Genomic DNA, 27239 nt, shown 5'->3' with positions numbered 1-27239 from the left:
AACACATAAAATAAATATGATTATGTAAAAAAAAAAAAAAAATTCTCTATATACTTTTTTTTCAAACAACTTCAATTATAAAAAATGGTATTATAAACCAAATCCGCTAAATATCTTAGTGGGTATTGTGCTATGGTTATTTTCATTTTGAGCATCGAACTTCAATTTATATGAAATTGATCGACTTACTTTAATTTATGCTCATCAGAAAAATACTTAGAGGATTCCAAGGAGAATTTAATGATATATACATCGGATTTACCAACTCAACACCACTTAGCCATGTTATTTGCATACGTAAACATGACACGTCATAAAAAATATGGCTCAAAAAGTTAATGGCATATAATGCGTCAATAAGATTGGCCGGGTGGCTATCTTTAATCACATGTCATGTCTGTGTATGCTGATGACACTGTAAACTGATGTTGATATAGCAAATTTGATGTATATATCATAAAATTCTCATTGGAATACTTTGATATTCTTTTGACGAACATAAATTAAGGTTGAATGACCAAAATGATACAAATTGAAATTTGATGTTTAATATAAAAAATAACCCTAGTATGGCGCCCATAAAAAATTTTACCCAAGCAAAATCCATGGAGATACATCCACATTTTCCATATTTACCCCTTACATACAAAACCCAAAAGAAAAACAAGAAATAATAATAATTTTAAAAAATAATAATTAAAAAAAAGAAATAATAATAATTTAAAAACAAAGAAAAGAAGGAGAAGAGGAAAATGGGGTGGGTTGGATTAGTGGGAAGAAAAGAGAGCAGAGCAAAAGGCTGTCTCTTCATTCTTTCCACTTCGGTGCCCACTGGTCGTCACGGAAATGATGAGATTCCTGAACAAAACAACATGAAGATCCCATTCAGCCTATCTCTTCCATCCCCCTCTGTTTTTCCACCCCAACACCCCCACTACACCACACCATGATTCCTCCACCCTTCCTCCCCCCTCTGTCCATCCTCCCTTCCCTCTGCTGACCTCCTCCTCCTCCTTTTCCCCTATATTCCCACACCTTTTCTTCACAATTTCCATCTCCCTCTCTCATGAAATCACCATCGCATTCGTTTCTCATGCTTTTCTTTTTCTTCTTTGCTGTCACTGCCATTGCCTGTTGTCAGGCTGACAGGCAGGCTGTGCTGCTCATGGACTTCAAGAAAACTCTCATCGATGAGAACAACCACCTCAATGACTGGAACTCCAGCCTCTCAAATCCTTGCTCCTGGATTGGCATTGGATGTTTGCATTCTGAGGTGACCTCCATCAACCTCTCTGGTTTCAATCTTTCTGGTACTTTGTCTGGTTCCATTTGCGGTCTTCCCTTGATTGCCATCTTCAATATCTCCAAGAACTCCATTTCTGGCCCTATTTCTGTAGAACTTGCTGGTTGTAGAAATCTTGAGGTTCTTGATCTGAGCACCAATTGGCTCCATGGGATTATCGCTCCTGAGCTCTGTCAGTTGGCTTCTCTGAGGAAGCTTTATCTCAGTGAGAACTTCTTGTATGGTGAGATCCCTGATGCAATTGGCAATTTGGCATTGCTCCAAGAGCTTGTCATTTATAGTAATAATCTGACGGGTGGGATTCCGCAGTCCATAGGCGGAATGAAGGAGCTCAGGATTATTCGGGCTGGCCTTAATAACCTCTCGGGTCCAATGCCAGTTGAGATTAGTGATTGCCAAAGTATGGAGATTCTTGGGCTTGCACAGAACAGGTTGGAAGGGACTCTTCCCAGAGAGATTGGGAAGCTGAAGAATCTGACTACATTGATTCTTTGGCAGAACCGTTTCTATGGGGAAATTCCTTCAGAGTTGGGGAATTGTACTAGTTTAGAGATGCTTGCCCTGAATGACAATTGTTTTAATGGTAGCATTCCTAAGGAAATTGGCAGATTGACCCTGCTCAAAAAGTTGTATCTTTACACCAATCAGTTGGATGGAAGCATTCCTGAGGAGCTAGGGAATTGCAAGAATGCAGTGGAAATTGATTTCTCTGAGAATCATTTGACAGGGTCTATCCCAAGGGAGCTTGGCTACATACAGAGCCTTCAATTGCTTCATCTTTTTGAGAATCGCCTTCAGGGTGGTATTCCCAGAGAGCTCGGCCGGTTGAGCAAGTTGAGAAGAATTGATTTATCTATCAATAACTTAACTGGTGAAATCCCAACAGAGTTTCAAAACCAGGCTTCGCTGGAGTACTTCCAGTTGTTCAACAACAGTCTCCATGGGGTCATTCCTCCTCTTCTGGGGACCAAGAGCAACCTCACTGTCCTTGATGTTTCTAATAACAATCTCTCTGGTTACATTCCTGCTCATCTCTGCAAGTATCAGAAGTTAATCTATTTGAGTCTTGGAAATAATAATCTTCTTGGTAATATTCCATTTGGGGTGAAAACCTGCAAGTCCCTTGTTCAGCTACGTCTAGGGAACAATCAGTTGACAGGGAGCCTCCCTGTTGAATTATCTTCTCTTCAAAACTTGACGTCATTGGAAATGCATCATAATAAATTCTCTGGTCCTCTTGCTCCTGAAATAGGCAAGCTCAAAATCATCGAAAGGCTACTACTGTCGACAAATTACTTTATTGGGCAGATTCCTCCAGAAATCGGAGGACTAGCAGAACTTCACGATTTCAACATTTCATCCAACCAATTTTCAGGTGGTATACCTCCAGAGCTGGCAAACTGTACAAAGCTCCTGTTACTTGACCTTAGCAGGAATTATTTGACTGGAGAGGTTCCACCAGAGCTTGGCAGTTTAGTCAATTTAGGACGGCTTGGATTATCTGATAACAATCTGAAGGGCACCATTCCAAATTCTCTAGGAAGCCTCATTCGTCTTACTGAACTGCAGATGGGTGGAAATAATTTCTCTGGCCGCATCCCTGTCGAACTTGGGCGGCTTAATGCACTGCAAATTGCTCTTAACATCAGCTTCAATGCCCTCTCTGGAGAGATACCAACCGAGCTGGGAAACTTGCAAATGTTGGAATCATTGTTCTTGAATAACAATCAACTAGATGGAGAAGTACCTGCTTCATTTGGTTTGATGTCAAGCCTCTTCATTTGCAACCTCTCTTACAATCACCTTGTTGGGACATTACCCAGTACCCAGGTATTCCAAAGGATGGACAGCAGCAACTTTCTCGGACTTGATGGCCTGTGTGGAACTGGTACGAAAGCTTGTCAGCCTTCACCTACATCAACTGGAGTGGAAAGAGATGATACAAAGCAGAAAATAATCATCATTGTTTGTGTGGTTGTTGGAATAGTTGCTCTAGCTCTTACTGTGGGAATTTCCTTGTCTTTAAAGCGACAACTCCCAATTCTTGTTTCTTCTGACAATCGAAAAGGTGATTTCTCTGATTTCTACTACTCTCCCAAGGAGGGGATCAGATATCAGGAGCTTCTTAAAGCGACTGGCAATTTCTCTGAGAGTGCCATTATAGGAAGAGGTGCCTGTGGGACAGTTTACAAGGCTGTAATGTCTGATGGAAGTATTATTGCTGTCAAGAAGTTGAAGCCCCATGGAGAGGGTTCTAGTGCAGACAGCAGCTTCCGTGCTGAGATATCAACCCTTGGGAATATTAGACACAGGAATATTGTCAAGCTCTATGGTTTCTGTTATCATCAGGATTCTAATCTTATATTGTATGAATATATGGCAAATGGAAGTCTTGGAGAAATGCTCCACAGAAATCAGGATACATGCATTCTTGACTGGGACACTCGCTATAGGATTGCTCTTGGAGCTGCTGAAGGTCTTTGCTATCTTCATTCTGCCTGCAAACCTCAGATAATACATCGTGATATAAAATCAAATAATATTCTGTTAGATGAATCTATGGAAGCTCACGTAGGGGACTTTGGCCTGGCAAAATTGATTGACTTTTCGCAATCCAAAACCATGTCTGCAGTTGCTGGTTCATATGGATATATTGCCCCAGGTAAAAATATTTCATGATATTTTGTACTAGATTTTTTAAATTTCTCATTCATGATGTACTTTAATTTAACACCATGTGCTTGAAATGGCTCTAGTCTTTGTGGTAAGGGATAAGGCTTTGATGGATTGATTATTATCAGAAAGGCTGTGCTCTGTTTTGCTATAAATTTTATTCCAATTTTAGTTTATTCTTGTTGTTTAAAGAGTATGTATGTAGTAGGTAGCAAGATATCTGAAAATATGGTATGGAACAATTGATGTTTCATCTTCTCATACATAGCCTTTAACAAACATGTTTACTATAGGAAAAATTGAATGAATAGGTTTTATTATATCTGACATGAAGAGTGCTCAAGGCTGGTTTTTCTGGAAAGAAACTTTAGGTTACTATAACTGGAAGACTTACCACAGTATCTTTTCATGAACTGGTTTGTCCATACTGAAGTTGACATGTATCAGTCACAAGTAAAATGGGAAGAATGTGTTTTGCATTGAGTAAACTTGTAAATTCTTGTATGGATTCTATGTCATCTTCCCTGCAGTTGAGTTATGATGTCGATATTAATACATGATGAGTTTTGTTCGAGTAAGTATGATTTATGAAACTTCAGGTTCATTGAAGTCAAAAAGTATTTCTTTTTGTTCTAACCATCGTAGTTCAGAGAAGAATTGAGTAGCTGGATGTGCTTTGTAAATCAGTTGTCAATCATCCTATAAAGATTATTTATATTTCTTCGTTCTTTTTGGTTAACAGGTTGTTTCTTTGACATCTTATAATTGTATTGTTTTCAGAGTATGCCTTCACCATGAAAGTTACAGAAAAGTGTGACATCTACAGTTTTGGGGTTGTTCTATTGGAACTGATAACTGGGCGGTCGCCAATTCAGCCTTTAGACCAAGGAGGGGACCTGGTCAATTGGGTGAGAAGATCAATACAGCAAAGTCCTTCACCATCTAGTATTTTTGATGCCCGACTGGATTTAAGCTCAAGGAGTACAGTGGATGAAATGTCTTTGTTTCTTAAAATTGCATTGTTTTGCACTAGTGAATCCCCAGTTGACAGGCCAACCATGAAAGAAGTAATAGCAATGATGATTGATGTCAGGGAATCAACGAGTATTTCTCCTTCTTCTCCAACTTCAGAAACCCCTTTAGATGAAAGTGCTTCTTCCAAAGGTTAGTATGGTGAGTTTCTTTCTTGGCTAAATAATTGTTTGTACAGTTGATTGAGTTTTTTAGAGCGTATGAATGAAAACAGGATTCTGCTTTATTGTTGGGTGGTATCTCAAGTGAATAATATTGACTATTATGAAGTTTTAGGGCTGAATCGTATTGATGTTTGTGGTGGCACACCTTTGATAGACAGCTTATAAAATCCTACAAGCTAATAGTTGAATCTGGTTGCTTGATATTCTGAAATCATTAAATTGGTTTTAGCATTTAATATGTAGTTGTTTGTCTAGAATGCTTAAGCACTTGATGCTATTATAATCCTAGGATCAATTGTGCTGTCATGAGAGGAAAGCATGAAATCATAGTTTTTCATTGCGATCTGTGTTTTTCTCATGTCACTAAATGATTTCAAGCAATGTCTTTGGCATTCACTTGTGCATCCATTAACTTTAGTGAATGTCTAGTTCTCAGAATTACTCCTGCCTGATGTTCTTTTTCCCATAAATTATTTAGAATCTTGATCACTGGGTTATGTAATAACAGAATAGTTGGGATATTTGATCAGTTAGTTGCAAGGATTAGTCGTTTTCAATAGTGGGAAAGAAATGAATTTTATACGAGTTAGTAGGTCATTTTTGGTTTTTAATCTTATATGGAAGTTATTGTTTGAAGAGTTAAAATAAAAATCCGGTGTCTTTTCTAAGAAGTGGAATAAGCTTGATCATATGTACATAAAAATGACAGCATTAGGTTATCAGAAAATTATGCATTTATGATAATCAGCATGGGATGAAGTTTAAGATGGATCTGCAACGGACACTTTTGGTGTAAATATTGTGGGAGAAAATTGATTAAGCCAAATTAAGGTTAAAAAGTAAATGAGGACCAAGACAAGGATGATGAGAATCAAGGCTGCAATCAAGAAATACAAATTAATGCAGTAAATAAGGATGATATTAATTAATTATGCTAAAGAATTATTTTGAAATTTAATTATGAATAAGTCTTTTATTTTCTTCCCTAGCTAAGTTCTGTAATAAAGGGATTAGAATCCCTGTTGTTATGTACTACCTAAAATAGTAGCCTAGCCTTGTTATTTGATGATTAAACCTAATAAAACAAGGCTGACTGAAAGTTTGTTTAATTAAGATAGGTAGTTCTCTCTCTTTTCTTGAGTTCCACCTTTCCTCACCATAGTTTCCCATAGGAAGCCTTGGCTGAATCATCTTGTCACTAGATCCCAATCTAAGGCTTGCAATAACTTGGTACCATAGCCAGAAATCATGGGAGATTCAAACAACCAGATGAACCAAACAATGTTGATGATGTACATGTTGGAGGAACATGGAGCTGAGTAGCAGTAGTAGGCAGTACTTGCTGCCTTGTCAGCTAGAATTGGCAATATTTCCCTGACTCAAAAAGGCTGGGCAGGCTAGAGATGCTAGCAGGAACATAACAACAGCAAGGTACCAACACCTGCATGATTAGGGTCTGCATCAGGGGATATTCAGACAGCAGCTTTGTTCCTCAACATGGAAGGCTTGATTTCCCTTTGTATGATTGAAAAGAAGACCCATTAGGATGGCTAAATGGATATGATTGATTTTTCACAATCAACGGATAGTTTAGGGAGGACAAGATTGGACTTGCTTCATTCTATATGACCAGAGACGCCGAACTTCTGTTTTTTAATTTAACCAAAGAGAATTAGGATTTATCATGAGAGTGTTTCAAGGAATTGTGTCATCTCCGTTTTGCATCGCCAATGCGGAGGTACCCCTTGAAGAACTTATTATGCTTTTGCAAACATGGGCAGTGGAAGAAAATATAAGCAAATTTCAAAGCCTACTTGTGCGGATTACCACAGTATGCGCTGATCAGCAGGTGGATATTTTCTCAATAGGGCTGCCATTATCCATCCACCTTGATGTGGAAATTCATCGGCCAACATATTTGGTGTCAGCCATGAGCCTTGCTATTGCATTCGAGAAAAAGCTCTAACTCAATGAAGGGAAATGCCACTTCTACAGCTCCAAATATCGAGATAGACCCCGAATATTGTACGAAGTCAAGAAAGGGCAAGGTAAAATAGTAGTATTGAGTTAGGATGGCATACACACTAACCAGCCTCTATCAAATGTATGAACCGTACGGAAATGACAGAAAGAAGAGCCAAAGGGTTGTGTTACAATTGCAATAAAGCATACACTAGTAGCCATAAATACAAACGTCTTTTCTAGCTGGAAGTGGCAGGCACAGGTATGAAGATGATGGTGGAGCTGTCCTAGAACCTGAAGTTTCTCTCCATGCAATCACTAGGGTCTGAATTTGAGCTTGCGGACAAGCTCATGCTTGAGAGGGGGAAGGGGAAGTAATGTTACGGATGCTTTTTGGGGCAAATATTATGGGAGAAAGTAGATTAAGTCAAATTAAGGTAAAGAGAATACAAATTAAGGCAGTAAATAAAGATGATATCAATTAATTATGTTAAAGAAAGTTTGTTCAATTGAATCTAATGAAAATAGGTAAGCAGAAAGTTTGTTCAATTGAGATAGGCAGCTTTCTCTCTTTTCTTGGGCTCCACCTTCCTCACCATAGGTTCCCACAGGAAATTCAAGCTAAACCAATTACAAAGGGATTTTATACTGACCCTGGTGGCATGATTGTTACTTGGTAAGACAGTAGTAAATTTCATATGCACTAGACTTTGAAAAAGTGGTTTGTTTAAGGGTCATTGTCTTTGATTCACCGCCAATATTGGCTATAAATTGGAGTCCACATAATTAGCTTCGAGTCTCATTTTCCTATTCTATAGTAAACATAACCAGCTTCCATCCAAATCATAACTAAACACATCCTTCACTCTTGATGTACCAAAATTCACTAAAAGCTCAGCTTGTGTCTATCTGCCATCTTTTTCAATATTTGCATCTTGCTGCAACCAATCTTCTCCAAATTTAGTTGATAATTTTCCATTAGCTATTGCATGAAATGGTATATATCTAAGATGAATGTGTCTTCCTGAATGAAATATTTAGTTCTTTGCAAGATAAAATTGCACTGCAACTTTTACTTTGAAATATGTTATCGATCTTTTTGTAACCTAGCCAAATGAGTTTTTTACTGCCTTTTTTGCCAACATATGTAGCTTCTGTTGTAGACAAGGCAACAATCCAGTTGACTGATGTTTTCCCTATTTAATGTCTAATGGAAAATTGACAAGGCAACAATCCATAATGTGCAGTGCTTCTTCCATTAGCCTTATAAACTGGATGTTTGAGTCCACATTATCCTTCTTCATCAATGCTAGTACCTCCAAAACATAAGTAACTTGTGATGTTCCTCTTAAGTAATTCAGAATCCATTTCACCTCTTGCTAATGTTCTTTCCATGGATTCTTCATAAATGTGCTCCTAACTCCCATTGTATGTACAACATCTGTCCTTGTGTTCACCATAGCATACATGAGACTTCATTCAACATAAGACTGGTACATTCTTCATGTATTTTTCTTTTCTAAATATTTGGCACATATCTTGCTTAATAACTTGAAATGACTAGCAAGGAGAGTTGACACTGGTTCTGTGGTATCCATGTTAAACCTCTTTAATGCCTTCTCAATATGTTCTTCTCGAGACAACCATAACTTTAAAGAGTTATTTTTATTTCATCGGATCCTTTATAGTAAATATTCTCACCAATTGTTTCATCAATTTATTTGTATTTTTTCATGCATGTTACAACATCAAATTTGAGGGAAGCACTATATGCATTATTAATAAACATGACTAAATTACCCTAGCCATGCAATAGTGAATATAAGTTTATCAGCCTTAATGTCTTTCTTCCTAGGTAATTTCTTCATATGCAAGTCAACTCCATAGGGCATTGAAATCATTCAAGCTATTAAGAACCGAATTAGGTTTGGATTCTCAAATTAGACAATGCCTTTGACAGAAAATCTCTATTTGATGTAAAATGGGTTTCGTATAACCTTGCAAGAATTGTCATCAGTTCCGCTATGGTGTGCTCTTTAGTGATGTTTATTGATTAGTACCTGTTTTGTCAAACATAACTTTAAAGCTTTCATATCCAATGACGAGTCATCTTTTGCATATTCTCTAGCTTCTCCCTGATTAGTGGTGGTAAGAATAGGAAAAATAATTTGGATATCAATCATGAAAAGAGTTCAAGGGTATATAGAGAAATATTAGGATTTTATGGTATGGGCCCAATATGGCCATTAATCAATCTAAACTCTAACACTCCCCCTTAAGTTGGAGCATATATATCGAACATGTCCAGTTTATTACATAGATTACTAAAGACTTTAACACTTAAACCCTTAGTGAAGATTCCGCCAGTTGCTCAGACGAGTGGGTGTATGGCATAGAGATGACTCCCTTCAATACCATATCACGAACATAGTGACAATCAATCTTTACATGCTTGGTACGCTCATGGAATGTTGAATTGTTTGCAGTGAATATGGCAGCTTGATTATCACACAACATCTGCATAGGTATTATGATGGGGAATCCTAACTCAGATAGAAAAGGACGCACCCAAACCATTTCACAAGCTGTCTGTGTCATTGATCTGTACTCTGTCTCGACATTCGATCTTAAAACTACATTCAGCTTCTTGCTTCGCCAAGTAACCAAGTGTCCACCGACATACGTATAGAAACCCGACATAGATTTTCTGTCTCCTCTATCGCTAGCACAACCCCAAGCAGAATAGGCTGCAATGTCTAGGTGACTGATTCTTGTAGAGAAGATCTTTGCCGGGAGCTCCTTTTAACATATGCAAGAACTCTCAGAGCACCCTGCCAGTGAATTTCTCGTGGCTCATGTATAAACAGGCTCAGGAGTCCAATTACGTAAGATATATCAAGACGAGTAACTGTTAGATTAATGAGCTTGCCAATCAGACGTCTATATTAACCTGGATCTTTGAGAGATGGGGAAGATATCTCCTAGAAGGGTGGTGTTGTTCAGTAGGTGTACCCTCTAGTTTACAACCCAATAAACCAGTCTCCTCAAGTAAGTCCAACACATACTTCCGCTTTGAGAGCATCATCTTTCTTTGGCATATGCAAACTCAATACCAAGGAAGTATCTGGGTCTTCCCATGTTTCGTGTAACGAAATGCTTCATCAAATGCTCATTAGTTCTCTAAATGCCTTGATGATTGCTACCCGTCAACAAGATGTCATCGACATATATTGCAAGTACAACACATCCAGATGAAGTGTTCTTATAGAACACAGAGTGATCCACATTGCACATATGAAAACCATCTGCAACTGCAATTACACTAAACTTGTCAAATTATACATGAGGACTCTGTTTCAGACCATAGATTATTTTTTTGAGCTGGCAAACTAGATTTTCCCCCTGAGTAACATACCCCGGAGGTTGCTCCATAAACACAGTCTCAACTAAGTCTCCATAGAGAAGGCATTTTTCACATCGAGTCGACAGAGTGCCCATGATTGATTCATAGCTACCGACAGTAGAATGCGAATGGAATTCAGACGAGCAATCGGTGAAAAGCAGACGTGCATCTTGGAGATTGACTTAGCAGACAAGGAAAAAGTAAATGTGCGGAAGGAACGGTGAAGATTATCATAAGAAACAAAAAGTGAGATGTGATGTTTAGTGCAAGAACGAATACTTTTGCGAAAGACAATGAGAAGATCAAGAGACGAGTCTGCATGGTCCGGGGAGACAACCAGAGGGGGCTGATCTGGTGGTGGTACATGTTGGGGGTGATGATAAACATGTCTAAAACGACCATCATTTGGATCTATTGGAGGAGCCGTTATACTAGGTATAAACACAGGCGGAGCGACTGAAACAGGAATGGGGAGAAAAATATTAGATGATGTACTCAACAAATCGTGAGAACCCAAGTAAAAAAAAATTGAGACTCAAAAAACGTGACATCCATAGACACATAATATTTTCGACTGATGGGGTAGTACAAACGATATCTACGTTGGGTGCGGGAATATCCGACAAAGACACATTTAAGCACACGCGGGCACAATTTATCCGAACTAGGAGTTAATTCCTGAACAAAACCAGCACAACCTAAAACACGAAGGGATAAACGAAACAACTCAGTATCAGGTAGAAGATGACGTAGAGGAAACTCTCCCCTTAGGGGTGTAGAAGGCATATGATTAATAAGATATATTGCAGTTAAGCTAGTATCGGACCACAAATACCTAGGGTCACTACGCTCCACTAAGAGAGTGCGTGCAACATCTAAGATGTGATGATGCTTTCTTTCAACAACCCTATTCTGCTGAGAGGTGTGTGGACAGGTGGTTTAATGAATAATCCTAAAGGATACACACAAGGAATTTACAGCAGAAGAGACAAATTCTAAAACATTATCAGTATGAAAGACATTTGAGAACAGTGGAAAACTGATTTTGTACTTCCAAAATAAATGTTTTAAGGACATCAACAATAGACCGACGGTCTTTTAATAAATATACCCATGAAACTTGGGAAAAATCATCAACAAACACAACATAGTAACGCTGACTGGAAATAGACGCGACTTTAGAAAGTCTCCAAACATCAAAATGAACTAGATCAAATGACAACTGACTAGAAACTAGAGTATATCGTTTAAAGGTAACACGATGATGCTTACCCAACTGACATGACTCACATTGAAATGACTCAACCTGAATCTAAGGTAAAGCTTGTTGAAGACAACTAAGAGAAAGATGACCTAATCTACAGTGGTATGTGAGTGATGGCTTGGTGTTCGAAATAGAAGCTGCCAAACCACAAGGAATATCATTATCCACTAACGTATACACGTGGTCACCATGATTACGCCCAAAACCAATCCTCTTCCCCGTCCACAAATCCTGAAAGTGCAGTAAAAAAGGACAAAAGTCACACTACAATTCAACTGTTTAGTGATCGCAGAAAAAGATAGCAAATTGATAATAAATTCAGGTACGAAAAGAACATCAGTTAGTTTAAGCTGAGAGGAAGCTTGCACAACTCCTCCGGACACTAAGCAAGATCATTCATCGGCAATTGCCACAGAATGAAAAACAGATGGAAAAAGATTTTGGAAAAAACGATTTTGTACCTGTTATGTGAGAGGAGGCCCCGAAGTCGATAATCCAGGAACTGTCTCTGGAAGCAAGAAAGGCATTACTTGAGGAAATAGGAAAAGAGACTATGACATGAGAAACTGTGCCCTGTAGTTGCTGGAACTGCGCAAAGTCAACCTGAGAGATAGCAACTATTTAGCACAAGAAGTAGGTGATGGATCGGGCAACTCTGTACTAGCATTGGCCACTACCGGACGACCATGCTTATCCCAACAACGATTCTCAGTGTGGCCCGTCCGTCGATAAAAGGTGCACACAAACCTACTCCGAGAACCACCACGGCCGACTCCTCGACCACCATGAGAGGGGCCTTTAACACGCTCACAAGACGAAGACATTGTTGGAAATATAGTACCACATCGGTTGTGTGATAGAAGTGTAATGTGTTTATATATAGGTATAGGGGTTGAGCCACTAAGTCTTGAGACTTTTTGGTGTTTAACTTCTAAGCCCATATAGAGCCCATATTGGGTCCACTAGTACCAAAATATAAAATTTAACATGGTATCAGAGAAATATAAGTGGAGCCACCGATGTGGTACAAGTCCATGTGTGTATGACCTCCATGTGTGTAGGGCCTCTGAGACACAAGTAGTGTACAAGTCCATGTAAACAGACCTCTGGTGTACAAGTCTGTGCAAGTTCAACCGAGTTGAACTTGAGGGAGGGTGTTGGAAATATAGTACCACATTGGTTGTGTGATAGAAGTGTAATGAGTTTATATATAGGTATAGGGGTTGAGCCACTAAGTCTTGAGACTTTTTGGTGTAAGACCCCTAAGCCCATATAGAGCCCATATTGGGCCCACTAGTACCAAAATATAAAATCTAATAGACATGATGACGAAGAGACAAATCCTTCAACAAGACAAGGGCATTACTAGTGAAGGTAGAGGAACATCACCAGGTGCCTGTAGAACAACTAAAAAGGTGAGAGATGAGCAGCGACTGGTTGAAGGCTAGGGTATGGAGTGGCGGCGGCGGCGGCTAGTGTTTTGGGTGGCCGTTAGGATTTAACCCAGTGCTTTGATACTATGTTAGAATAAGAAAAATAATTTGGATATCAATCAATAAAAGAGTACAAGGGTATATATAGAGAAATATTAGGGTTTTGTGGTATGGGCCCAATATGACCCATTAACCAATCTAAACTCTAACAGTGGTAGATTAAGATCCTTCTTGTAAAGATAGTCCTTCATGTACAACTTCCACCACTCGAAGCTTTTTTTGCCAAGATGAGTGGTTAGGCCACTAAGAAAGGTAAAGACGTGCACAAGCTTTGGCGGAGTAAGTGGCACTAGGGTCACGCATACGTAGGCGGTGTGACCACCCGCACACAATCACTACTCACTTAGAAATATGTCCTCACCCGTGATTCAAACTACACCACTTGTGAAGGGTTCTAACAGGGAACCAAATACCAATAAACCACTACTCACATAATCACCATTGGAAGTTTGTTCCATTAAATTTCTTGGTATTTCCTCCTTATTCACATGGAATTGCTCCCACTTAAGTGAAAAGTCTCCTTGACTGAGAAAAGCCACACAACCAATCTCTAATTGTTGAGTAATATCCATGAAAACACAAGAATAAGAGAGAGAAAGATTAGTAGAAAAAACATAAGCATTCACAAAGAAGATACAAGAATTAATGTGGTTCGACAATCTTGCCTACTTTAGGAGCTATGATGGGAATCTCGCTTCCTTGTTGGTATTGAAGATGACGAATGTAAGGAGAAAACTTTAGCCGCCTCGATTTTTGACACTCTGGCCGCCTAGTTCTCCATGTAATATGATGGGAATCTGAACCTGAGCAACACATTGATAATTTACTTTAGTGGCATACTAATAATTTCTTATATACTACGATTTGAAAAGTGAATTTGATTCGGGGGTGTTACCCTTGATTTTCTCTAGAGTAAACTCCTTAGACTAGCGTGGTTCTTTCATTTTTTTTTTTCTTCTTCCAATTTCTTTTGGTTTCAACTAACACCGTAAAGATATGAATAATTTGGTGGGATAATTATCATATTTTGTGACATACAGACCAATGTTGCCTATATATGGCTTACATAGGGGAAAATTACATATCTATAGAGGAGTGTGCATTTTTTTTAAGATAGGGGATAATATAGGGGCACGTTATATCCCATGCTCTCCATATGATCCTACTTTACTTGGGTCCATTTAAAGAAATAGTTTTGGTTTCCATTTCACTTTCCATTTTTTTTAATTAAATTTCAGTCTCAGTCTTCAATTTTATTTTGAATATCTTTTTTTTTCCCAATCTTTCTAAGCTCCATAATTTTGTTAATAATTTTCTTATATTTATAAATTGTTTCTTCTGGAATTATTATTATTATTATTATTATTTATTTAATTTTTTTTTTATTATTTTTTTTCAACCCACCGGTTTCCTAGAGTCAGTGGCTCTAAACTAGTTTTGGTGAGGTAACGAAAGCCCTACAAGGGGTTTGTATGAACAAAGATTTAAATTTAAAACTACTTGTTTAAGCAATCTAAGTCTCTACCACTAGGACTAACCCTTGTTTTTTTTAATAGTGATTTTCATGATTTTAAGACTATTTATTCAAATTTAAATTTTAATATGATTTAAATTTCTTTCTCCTAAGTTTTCTTTTTTTAGAAAATAATTTAGAATGTGTTCCAATTCACATTGTTATATATTTGTATACAAACATAAAATTTTGTTTTACTAATGTGAGAATAGGAAAAATAGTTTGTATATCCATTAAAAAAAGAGTACAAGGGTATATGTTGAGAAATATTAGGGTTTTATAGTATGGGCTCAATATGGCCCATTAACCAATCTAAACTCTAATACTCCCCCTTAAGTTGGAGCATATATGTTGAACATGCCCTGCTTGTTATATAGATTTTTAAAGACTTTAACATTTAAACCTTGGTGAAGATATCCGCCATAAGGAATTGCTCAAAACTTTGTGCTCAAAACTTTGTGCCCAAACAAACATAGTTCCTCCCATCTGATTTTTGCGAGGCACAATGGAGATCCTTAACTAAAGAATCATGAGATGAAGACATGACCAAAAAGAGACAAATCCTTCAGCAACGAGACAAGGCCATCACTGGTGAAGGCTGATGAACATCATCAGCTGCTCATAGACCAACGGGAACGTGGAGATTCTTAACTAAAGAATCATGAGACGAAGACATGACGAAGAAGAGACAAATCCTTCAGCAACGAGACAAAAGGGCATCACTGGTGTGAAGGCTGACATCACCAGGTGCTCAAAGACCAATGGGAATGGCGAGAGATGAGCGGTGGCTGGCGGTAGAGGTGGCGGCGGCGGGTGAAAGGCTAGGGTTTGAAGTGGTGGTGGTGGCGTCTAGGAATTTAACCCAGTGTTCTGGTACCATGTAAGAATAGGAAAAATAGTTTGTATATCTATTAGAAAAAGAGTTCAAGGGTATATATAAAGAAATATTAGGGTTTTGTGGTATAGGCTAATATGATCCATTAACCAATCTAAAGTCTAACAACTAAGATGCTTTTTACCACCCTAAAAACAATATGATTCACATGTCTATATATATATATATGGTCGTGTCCACCTATCTGGTTTTCACTTTTCATTAAATCCAAGTGTCAGATACCCTCCAATACTTGGATACTCAACATCTGAATCAGTATCCTAGTAATATTTACATGACAGATAAATAAGAGAAAATAGTAAAGCTGATTGGCATCCAAGGGTCAATTGAATAATTGAATAGTGGAACTAATGTATGGAGATTTTTTTGAGGATCCAGAAGACTTTGCAATTGATATGGAGATCACAACTGATATGTGGACATGTTTCTTCATGTTGCTTTATCTTTCCTTCTGCCAATTTGCCCCACCGTTGCGCCAATGAATTTTCCATTGATAGTTCTGTGCTTTGTTAGTTTCATCCCATTCCCAATCTAATGAATAATATCGACCCTTCTTATTTGCCATGATATTTGTTTACAAGTGGTTTCTGTATTCTCATGATTAAATTTAAGCTTAATTTTGTTCTGCACATTATAACTACTGTATGCAACCTGCAATTTCCTTTTAAAAGTATTTAGAAAATATTGAAGCGAATAGATTTATCTGATGGAATCTTATGTACCTAAATAGACTACTTTCGCGTATGTTATCATTTCAAAGGAAAATGTTTAATATTGTCGTGTTGCAGAATAAACTCAATGGCGGGCGTGTACAGGATGACAGTACGAGTGGGGTATTCGATATCATTTCTTTCTGTTGTAGTGACTTAAGCAAGTAAGTTGGCTTTCAACTATACATGGGAGCTCCAGGAACTGACATTATGGAATGGTAGATCAAGGTTGCTGAAAAAAATAAACTCCAAGCAAGGCCAGGAGCAAGGGCCCGCTTCTCGTAAACTGTTAGAAGTTTACTACTCTGTTGCCTAATCCCATGAATTCTGTTCTTCGGGTTGGATATTTAAATAATTTTATCCGTGATTTTTCTCAAATTAATTGACTCAATTCATCTTCACATTTGGCTATCATGCTTGTTTTCTGCACTGGCCATGTGATTGTGTCAATTCAAACAAACGCAGCCTCTTTATTGAAAATATTTGAATGTATAATGATAATATGTTAATATATGACATGCTCATGACTCAAGTGGCATTGCTCACTTTAATAGATGATAATCTGATGATTCAGTTTTAACTGTTAGGCCTTTCAACAAGTTGTCCATTAAATCTCTGGACTCATATTTTCTGTATGGGATCTCTTGGAGGAGTCTGATCTTGCATGGTTGCATGCCAATAATTTAACATTGAAATTTGGGAGTGACGTAAGTCACCGTCAAGTAAAACATATTATTTTTGTACTTGTAATTTCTCTTGCATTTCCTTAATTGATGTTGCATGATCTGTGTAAGTTCTGTTGTAATTTTTCTGTTTGTTTATGCCTTCTTGTGGGTTTTGTTTCGTTGGGCTATGTTTGAACTTTTCAAATGTAAAATCAAAATCATGTACTCTCGAAAATTAAAAATTAGACAAAATTTAAAGCCCAATCTTTTTGGTATTTCTTTCATCTTGTCCAACTTCAAGAAAAATAAAAAAAATGCACATGTTGAGAACTAGATTATGGCTTGCTTTAACTCAAATTTTATATCAAGTTGATTTATATTTGACAATTCAAATTTGATTCAGATACAGTTTGATTTTGGGTTTTATAATAAATAATATATATGTGTGTGGCCGCCCATGAAGCTATTAATTTAGGCTTGATCTGGCACGAGCTTGGCTATAAAATTCTAAACATCAAATCTAGCTTAGGTTACTCATCTCTCACGCAGCAAAAGTTTCGACAGTTATTTAGGAAATCTTTTCTCTCACGCAGCAAAACTTTCGACAGTTATTTAGGAAATCTTTTCTACTAAAACAACTAATGACCTCTTAGTGTACTTGAATTAAGTTCTAATGTATGTGCTTGTATTCTTACCGTAAAGACGGGTTTGGATTTCAATTTGATAGGATGAGGGCACAAGTGAGTTTTTGACGTGATTTGTCCACTTTGTTAGGAAAAAAAGAATTGTAAAAAATTTGTTTGAAGCTAAAATATTGACTTAAACGACCGAATCAAGATTGTGATATTTTATGGCATAAATTGATAAGGGCCTAAGCCCCCTATATTGTTTAAACAAAGAAATTACAATGATAATAAGTCACAACTTTAAGCTTATCAACAAACATCTACAAACATAAAACTGAACTTTATTAGAAATTCTGCATTTTCTTTTTTCCTTTCATATATTTTTGTTTATTCCACTCCATGCAGCTTCTTGAGCAAGAGAATAAACTCATAAGCCCTCTGTGGATCTGGTAGAGTTTTAGACACACTTTTCCTTTGCATGCACCTCTTGGCCCAACCTATAATCTTAGGGCACTCCTTCTCTATGTTCAAGTTAGCACAAACTTCATAAGCATGAAACCTGTGTTGAGGCTTGAGCATGATCAGAGTGAGCTGGTGACACTATGCTGCGTGGGACCTGGAAAACAAATTGAGATATGTGATAGTGCGCGAACTGTGAGGCTGGTCAAATGATGCAGTGTTAAGCTCGGGAATTACACTCAATAAGTGACTGACTTTGCATGAATGTTTGTATTGCTTTTCATTATGCTTTGCTGTTAGTTTAATGTATGTTTGTATTAGATGTTTGTTTCTTCTGGTTGTATGAATTGTGATGCCTCACTGGCATGCACATCATGTGTTTGCTTAAATGCTCAGTTAATCAGTTAATGGGATTTAAGTAGAGTTTCATCATCTGTTCTTCTTTGTATTGAGTATTATCTCAATTGCTTGGTTGACTGAGTGTGTTTAGCTTGTGATTGTTATTCCTTTGATCCTGACAGTGGTATCAGAGAACAGCTATATTGATTTCAGTTGCAAATGTCTTCCTCTTCTTCAACAAAGGATTCTGATGTACCCTACTTCAAAGGTGAAAACTACAACCTTTGGGCATTGATGATGAAGACTATGTTCAGATCAAAGGATCTATGGAAGCTAGTTGAGAAAGGGTTCAGTGAAGAGGGAGATGCAACCAGAATCAATGAAAGTCTCAAGAAGGATGCCAAGGCCATGTACCTGATCCAGCGTGCCCTTGATCCTAGAATACTAGTGAGGATTTCTGAAGCAAAGACAGCAAAGGAGGCATGGGACATTATAAAAACAGAATTCCAAGGAGATTCAGACAACTCCAACATACAACTACTTGCACTTCAAAGAGAGTTTGATGCTGTTAAAATGAAGCATGGTGAAAGTGTCCAAGACTTTGTGAGCAGGATTCTGGACATTGTATATCAAATCAGAGTATTGAAGCAAGATCTTCCTCAAAAATCAGTGGTGTCTAAAATTCTTAGAAGCTTGACTCCCAAATTTTCACAAGCTGTACACTCAATCATTGAAGCAAAAGATCTGAACACATTGACAGTTGAGCAATTAAGTGGCTCATTGAAGAACCATGAAGCAATTCTTAATATAGAAGGCACTCACCTTGAAGGAGAAAAAGCTCTGCATGCTGGCCGAGGATCTCTACATCATTTTGATGGTCCCAACAGGGGAGGAAGAGGACGAGGTCGACACCCTTTCAGGGGAAGGGGACGCGGGCGCGGCAGGAGCATTGAAACTGGTCGCACTGAGCCTGTTCATGGTGCAGAATCCAGCAAGAACTACAAGAGTGTGCAGTGCTTCATTTGCAAAAAATTCGGCCATGTCAAAGCTCAATGCTGGTATAGAAACAAAGAGGCCAATATTGTAAAAGAAGAGAAGGAAAAAGGAAAAGAAGATGAAGAAGTTGCATTCATGGCAATCAGTGAAGAACCAAAGAAGACAGGTGGTATTTGGCTCATCGATAGTGGTTGCTCTAACCACATGACTGGTGAGAAGAGTTTATTCCAGAACATTGAAGTTACTCCTAGTCATTCAATCAAAGTGGGAGATGGAAAAGCTCTCATGGTGGAGGGAATTGGAAAAGTGATTCTCTGCTCAAGCAAAGGAAAGATCACAAGCTTGAATGATGTTCAATTTGTTCCAAACTTAGCTCATAATCTGCTAAGTGTTGGGCAAATGATGGACTCAGGTTTTGACATTGAATTCTCAAAAGGAATTTGTGAAATCAAGGACTCTGAATCCAAGGCAAGGATAGCTCAGGTATGTATGACCTCAAACAAGCTATTTCCACTTGAAGCTGATGATATTGGATTTGCAAACATAGCTCAAGTTGCAGAACAGACCTCAGATCTCTGGCATAAGAGATATGGTCACATTAGCATGAAGAAATTGATCATGATTTCTAAACAAGAGTTGGCACATGGTTTGCCAAATATTACAAATTCTGATCTCTGTGAAGCTTGTTTACAAGGGAAGCATGCTCGTGCAGTATTCCCTAAAGGAGAGGCAAAGAGAGCATTAGCTCCATTGGAGATGATTCATGCCGATCTAGTTGGACCGATCAGCACTCCATTTATTGGAGGTAACATGTATTTTCTCCTCTTTACTGATGATTTTACAAGGTATAGCTGGGTGTATTTCATAAAGAAGAAGTCAGACACCTTTTATCAATTCAAACTATTCAAGTCACTGGTGGAGAAACAACACTCATTTCCAATCAAGGTGCTGCAAACAGACTGTGGAGGGGAATTCACATCTCATGAGTTCGAGAATTTCTGTAAGTGTGCCGGAATTCATCATCAGTTATCAGCACCGAGAACCCCCCAACAGAATGGGGTTGCCGAGAGAAAGAACAGAACAGTAACAGAGATGGCGCGCACCATGCTAAAAGAGAAAAAAGCTCCCGTCTTTCTACTGGGCTGAGGCTGTCTCCACAGCAGTATACATCCTGAACCGGTCAACGACGAAGGCGGTGAAGCTTAAGACTCCTGTTGAAGCTTTGACCGGAGATAAACCGCATGTTGACCATTTCAGAATTTTTGGGTGTCTGGCGTATGTGTATATTGACTCACAGGAGAGAGGCAAATTTGACTCCAAGTCACGAGCCGGGATTTTCATTGGCTACAGCAAACGATCAAAGGCCTATAAGGTCATTGATCCTGATTCTCTCCGCGTACACGTCAGCAGGAATGTCAGGTTTTTTGAAGAAAAGGCTTGGGATTGGCCAGGAGAAGCTGACTCAGATGTATCAAACTATGAGCCAGCACGTGAGTTGGGCATGACTCAAAGCGATGAATGTTCTCCTCAATCCATACCGTCTAATCAGACTGATGAACGGCTAGATTCACACCCACTGAATAACTCATCTTCTTCATATGAAATAATTCTCGCCGGAGAAGATGGTGGCGGTCCGACGAGGTACAGAAAACTTACAGATATTTATAATTCCTGTTCTCTTGCTGTTACCACAGGAGACCCCGAATCTTACGAAGATGCAGCTATAAGCCAAGAGTGGATCGCAGTTATGAGAGAAGAGCTCACCTCAATCAATAAAAATCAGACATGGAGCTTGGTTTCTCTACCGGAAGGAAAGAAATCAATTGGCCTGAAATGGGTTTTTAAGTCAAAACTCAATCCTGATGGTACCTTATTGAGAAGAAAAGCTCGCATTGTTGCAAAAGGATATTCACAACGAGAAGGGATTGACTTTGAAGAAATATTCGCACCAGTTGCACGAATGGAGACTGTGAGAATTCTTCTATCTATAGCTGCTCAAAAGAATTGGGTTGTGTATCAACTTGATGTTAAGTCGGCTTTTCTTAATGGAGAACTCAAGGAGGAGGTGTTTGTCTCACAACCGGAAGGTTTTTATTATCAAAGGCAAAGAGGATCGGTGTATCGACTCCACAAAGCATTGTATGGACTTCGCCAAGCTCCCAGAGCATGGTATAGTCGCATTGACACTCACTTTATTCAAATGGGTCTTATTCGTAGTCAGAATGAACCCACAGCTTTACTGACAAGAAGGAAGGTGATGATTACTGTTTCTCATTCTTTGTGTATATGTTGATGACATTTTTGTATATGGGGTCTTCTGAAAAGCAATTGAAGGAATTCAAGAATTCTATGATGAATACATTTGAAATGTGTGACCTTGGAACTATGAAGTACTTTCTCGGATTAGAAGTGTTCCAGAAGAAAGGATCTATTTTTGTATCACAGCACAAATACACTGTTGATCTTCTCTGCAAATCAGGAATGCAAAATTGCAAGAAGATTGACACTCCTTTGAATCCGAATGAGAAGCTGCACCTATATGATAATTCAGGGGAAACTGATCCAGTGAGATATCGGAGGATTGTTGGTGCTCTGCTCTATCTAACACACACACGTCCCGATATAACTCATGCTGTGTCAATGGTTTCTCGATTCATGCAGTCACCAAGTGTATTTCACTTTGGTAGTGTGAAGAGAATTTTGCGATATATCAGTGGAACGATCAACTATGGGATTCATTACAAGAAGTGTGAAGAATTCAAATTAATTGGCTACTCTGACAGTGATTGGAGTGGCTCGCAGGATGACCGGAGAAGCACCACCGGCTGGGTGTTCTCACTTGGGTCAGGTGTTATTGCCTGGTGTTCTAAAAAGCAAGCCATTACTCGCTCTCGCTAGCAATCAAGCGAGTACATATCCTATAAAGCAGCAGATGTGAAGTCGTGTGGTGAGACGATTACTTGATGATCTTGGTGAAAAACAGATTGTTTCTAGTGTCATTTATTGTGACAATCGCTCTGCGCTCTCCATTGCCAAGAATCCAATCCTCCATAGTCGAACAAAGCATATTGACACTAGGTTCCACTTTATTCGTGATCTTGTAAAAGATGAAGTAATTGAAGTTAAGCATTGCAAGACAGATGATCAGACTGCAGATATATTTACCAAGGCTCTGCCCAGGTATAAATTTGAAACACTGAGATCAATGTTGTGTATGTGTGATATCTCCGATCAAGGGAAGATGTTGAGGCTTGAGCATGATCGAGTGAGTCGGGTGACACTATCTCTGCGTGGGACCTGGAAAACAAATTGAGATATGTGATAGTCGCGAATCGTGAGGTCTGGTCAAATGATGCGATGTTAAGCTCGGGAATTACACTCAATAAGTGACTCGACTTTTGCATGAATGTTTGTATTGCTTTTTCATTATGCTTTGTCGTTAGTTTAATGTATGTTTGTATTAGATGTTTGTTTCTTCCGGTTGTATGAATTGTGATGCCTCACCGGCATGCACATCATGTGTTTGCTTAAATGCTCGCTAATCGGGTTAATGGGATTTAAGTAGAGTTTCATCATCTGTTCTTCTTTGTATTGAGTATTATCTCAATTGCTTGGTTGACTGAGTGTGTTTAGCTTGTGATTGTTATTCCTTTGATCCTGACAACCTGGCATAGAAAGGCACTAAAGCGATATCAACAAATCCAAAAGTTTCACCATGGAAAAACTTTTTGTTTCCGAGCTCTTCCTCCAAGGTATTAAGGATTTTGATGAAATCCTTCTTCGCCTCTTCTTGAGCCTCTCCTTTCAACTTCCACAGTCTTGTTACAGTCATAGATCTAACCAACAACAAAATATAAAATAAAATAAAAATAATAACACAAACATGTTAATTCCATCTCATCCTACAACATGCAAAACTGTGTACCAATGTATAAATTCACCGAGACGATTAAGGTTAGATTCTTTAACTAGAGCTCAATTTTAAAATGGTAGATTCATGCTGCTTGTATTTATATCTATATATTTGAGGTTATGTACATTTAAAATACACCAATAAATTACTGTGAATGTTGAAATTTATCGTAAACAAAAGCTTATAGTTATTTAGTTATTTAAAATTTTATTTGAGTGCAATTCTTTATTGTGACTTTGAGTATGATCGAGTTAAGATTTACGCAGTAGCAGGATCTAATTTATATAATCTATGACTTTGCATAAAACACTATGCAAATTTTTGATGTGATAAGTTGTCTCACATTTTGGTATGCTTAATCGGAGGCGTGGTAATGTGTTCACCAACTCAACATGGTGTAAGAAATTTGTCCCATTAAATTCTCATCTTTCTATCAATATATTCGTATACCATTAATAGTATGCCAATAATAAAATTATCACTTGACTTCCTATCTCTTATGAGTTAATTCTAAGAATATGTTACTAATTTAGGATTAAAAAAAAAATACTACTCTAGATTACCTGTTTGCTGATGAAATCAGCCCAAAATCGAGCTTGGGCGCAGGCGAAGGGTTGAGCAGGGAGCAACCGTGCTTTATCCAGCCAAAACTCATCAATGTATTCAACAATGAGGAGGGAGTCACAGATTGGTTTGCCCTCATGAATCAGCACCGGAACTTTTTTATAAACTGGGTTCGATTCTAGCAAGAGGGCACTCTTGTTGTTCAAAATATCCTGCTCTTTGTACTCATACTCCACACCCTTCTCTTCAAGTGCTATCTGCACCCTCTGCCCAAAAGGGCTCGCCCAAAAGCTAAGCAAAACCACCCCATCCTTTGCCATGAAGATATTATTATATGTGACTTGCTAGTACTGCCTTGGTAACTAATTGGTTTTTTGTTTCTAGGTTGTGGTTAAGTTCTTTATAGAGGAAGGAGAGAAGGAAGGATGACTGGATGAGATCAGAGGTGACGTGTTATTTGGTTAGACTGTTTTCTTCTTTAAGTTCTAGGAGTTGTCCGCCCGCTGCCGAACGTCATCGCTTGCGATGGAGACTTTTGCTTTCACTAGGAGATGGTCAACATGAAAAATCGAGTACACGTTTAAAAAGTATAACTAAATAGATAAAAATAAATGGACGCTTTTTATGGTTTTATTATTATTTGTTTCAAGAAGTATGCTAGATTTTTGGGAAGTAAAGTTTACGGCTTTATTTGGTTCAAAAAGATGGAGGGGGAGGGAGGAGTGAGGAGTGAGGAGTAAAGAGGAGTGAGGAGAATGGTGGGGTTGAAAAAATTTTATATTTAGTTCACTAGAGGAATGCGGAGGGGTAATTTATTTTATTTTATTTTTTATTTGGTAAGGAGTGAGCTAGGAGTGGTGTGACGTATATTTTACCAATTTGCCTTTTTATATAAAATTGATCATAATAAATTTTTTATACATACTTAGGATTATTTTGTACCAACTTTGTTAATATTAATACTACCTAGGATTATTTTGTACAAACTTTGTTAATATTAATATTAATATTAGTAATAATATTATTTGTATAATATTAATAATAATAATATTATCAAACTAATACTATAATCACTCATTTTTTATATTATTATTATGTATAATTTTTTTTATTAATATTCACTTCACACATTACAAAGAATGAGAGAACAAAAATAATATGAGAGATGAAATTAGGTTTTAAAAAATATTATGGTAATTTATTAAATTAATAAAGGGCAATTTGGTCTTTTTATAGACATTTAAAGTTTAAAATTTTGTTAAATATTTCCACCCCTCCAAAAGACTCTGATTTGGAACTCCTCCTCCTCCTCCTCCTCCTCTTTACTCTCCCCAACTAAACAACCATCATTCCTCCCCACCCCTTACTACCCCTCCAAAATCCTCCAACCAAACAATGGGTACGTATCTCCAATAAACTCCTCATAATTTGTCTATCCCATAAAAGTCTCTCTTTCTTAACCAATTTCTTTCTCAGCCCAGATGGCAATGACAAAGTAGAAGATGCAGTTAAGTGGCGCAAGAAATTACTAGTTTTCCCTACTTCTTACCCCACATTCAAATTATCTCCAGGAATTTACAGAAAAGCCCTCCACTCCTCGGGAACCGCTCACGAAAAAGTTGGATGGTTGGCATGTTGAAGCGTTGGGATTTGAGAATGGAAACTTTGCCTCACTCAAGCTGCATCATTTCGCTTTCTTCTTATTGTGCTAAAGCCAGTGGAGAGAACCTTTCCCACAATCGTCTTCCTCGCGAAAGTCCACCTTCAAGTTGTCTGTGGAATCAGTTTCTCATTCAAAGTATTCCGAGGTAGGTGTAAAGTGACATCTTTTCAAGGAAGAAGTTAGTCAAAAAGGTGAGATGGCATGTTTGGATGGTGAATCTCTGTTGCTTGAATTTTTTCTCATGTTTAAATGTTTGACAGTTTTAGTCTTTGCAGGGTGGTTGTTTATTTCCGGTGCAGTATTAGGCAGTTTTTGTGTAAAATCCATTTTCTCTACTGTGTATTTGGTAAAGTTTGTCATTGTTGTTTCTCATTCTGTATATTGTTTGTTTGTTTCTATGTATAATATGGTTTTGATTGTTTCACCGATAACTGACTATGTGCTTCTTTTGATAACAACAGTAGATGGGCACCATGCTAGTGAATGCAAGGTGTTACTTGGCCCCCATTGTGAAAACACTCACAAAGTTAAAGAAGGAGATAAATAGGCGCATTGGGAGATCCACCTTGCACTACAACAAATTTTATTTTTAGTAATAACAAAAGTTATCACTAAAAGCAATAATTTTAGTCACAATTAGTAATAGTAGTAAATTTTAGAAGTCGTCACCTCCCGTCACAAATACCTCCGATGCTAATACAAGAATGACCATTTTAGACAAATGGTCACAACTACTCTATATTTTTGTGACCAATTTCACGACACTAACAAATTTAATATTTGTGACAAATCAATATAGCCACAATAACAATATTTATTTATGTTAATTTTGTTGACACAAAAAACTTTTAATTGTGACGAATAAAGTGGTCACAATAATTTGTTTTGTTGTGTCAATTTTGTCAACACAAAAAAAAAATGCTAAATTGTGACGAATAAGCTGTCATAATAATCTATTTTATTGTGACAATATTATTGACACAGAAAAAAATAAAATAGTAACAAAACATTTTTTGTCAATAGTAATATTTTTATTGGTGACCAAAACTTCGTCACTAATGTTACTTTGAGATATTGTTATGTGTTTATATTGTCACAAATAAAATTTTTAATTTAAAAATAATGTTGTCACTAAAATAAAAATTATGTTACGCTAATTTCACCACTAATATAATAAATTATTTGTGATTAATATAAAGTTATATCTTATATGTTTTTCTCAAGACAAATTTTTAGTAGTAAAAATATTGTCACATAAGCAAATAAAATATTTAATATTATATGAAAATAAATAAATAAATAGGTAAATAAATATCATCAAAATATACAAAATTTAAAATTTGAATATATAAAATCGAAACTTATAACATCGAAAATACAATTATAAAATCATCCTTTTAAAAAAAGAAAAAAAATTATAAAATTATCCTAAATTTGGAGATGAAGTACTCCTCTATGCATTTGAATTTTCTGTTTTGCTTTTCAGCCTCAACTTCGGCTAGAATTTGACTCCTTTGTTGAGACTTTAATGTTATTCCCTTTCCTTGATGCTTATTCTGCACATTTAGGGGGGAAAAAGAATCTAATGACATAATTTTAAAA

At 37.4% G+C, this 27239-nt stretch overlaps 1 protein-coding gene and 1 pseudogene across 1 annotated transcript; one reads left to right on the top strand and one right to left on the bottom strand.

Moving 5' to 3' along the window:
- Positions 1–767: 767 nt before the first annotated feature.
- Positions 768–16987, top strand: LOC120277320 (leucine-rich repeat receptor-like serine/threonine-protein kinase At1g17230). Its single transcript, XM_039284113.1, has 3 exons — positions 768–3965; positions 4757–5140; positions 16491–16987. Exons 1-3 carry the CDS (start codon positions 1067–1069, stop codon positions 16493–16495), a joined length of 3288 nt encoding a protein of 1095 aa, XP_039140047.1. The 5' UTR covers positions 768–1066; the 3' UTR covers positions 16496–16987.
- A 1103-nt stretch (positions 16988–18090) lies between these two features.
- LOC120278029 lies at positions 18091–24294 on the bottom strand (annotated as a pseudogene).
- Positions 24295–27239: the final 2945 nt, after the last annotated feature.

The sequence above is a fragment of the Dioscorea cayenensis genome, chromosome 15 (assembly GCF_009730915.1).
Source record: "Dioscorea cayenensis subsp. rotundata cultivar TDr96_F1 chromosome 15, TDr96_F1_v2_PseudoChromosome.rev07_lg8_w22 25.fasta, whole genome shotgun sequence".
Taxonomy (NCBI): domain Eukaryota; kingdom Viridiplantae; phylum Streptophyta; class Magnoliopsida; order Dioscoreales; family Dioscoreaceae; genus Dioscorea; species Dioscorea cayenensis.
Note: the sequence above shows the minus strand (reverse complement) of the source record. Positions and strands in the feature narration are given on the sequence as shown.

What these genes read in the sequence shown, in the direction of transcription:
- LOC120277320 (XM_039284113.1), top strand. Translation starts at nt 1,067, where the DNA reads ATGAAATCACCATCGCATTCGTTTCTCATGCTTTTCTTTTTCTTCTTT. An exon ending in ATATGGATATATTGCCCCAG is followed by an intron (nt 3,966 to 4,756) that starts GTAAAAATATTT and finishes TATTGTTTTCAG; the next exon opens with AGTATGCCTTCACCATGAAA.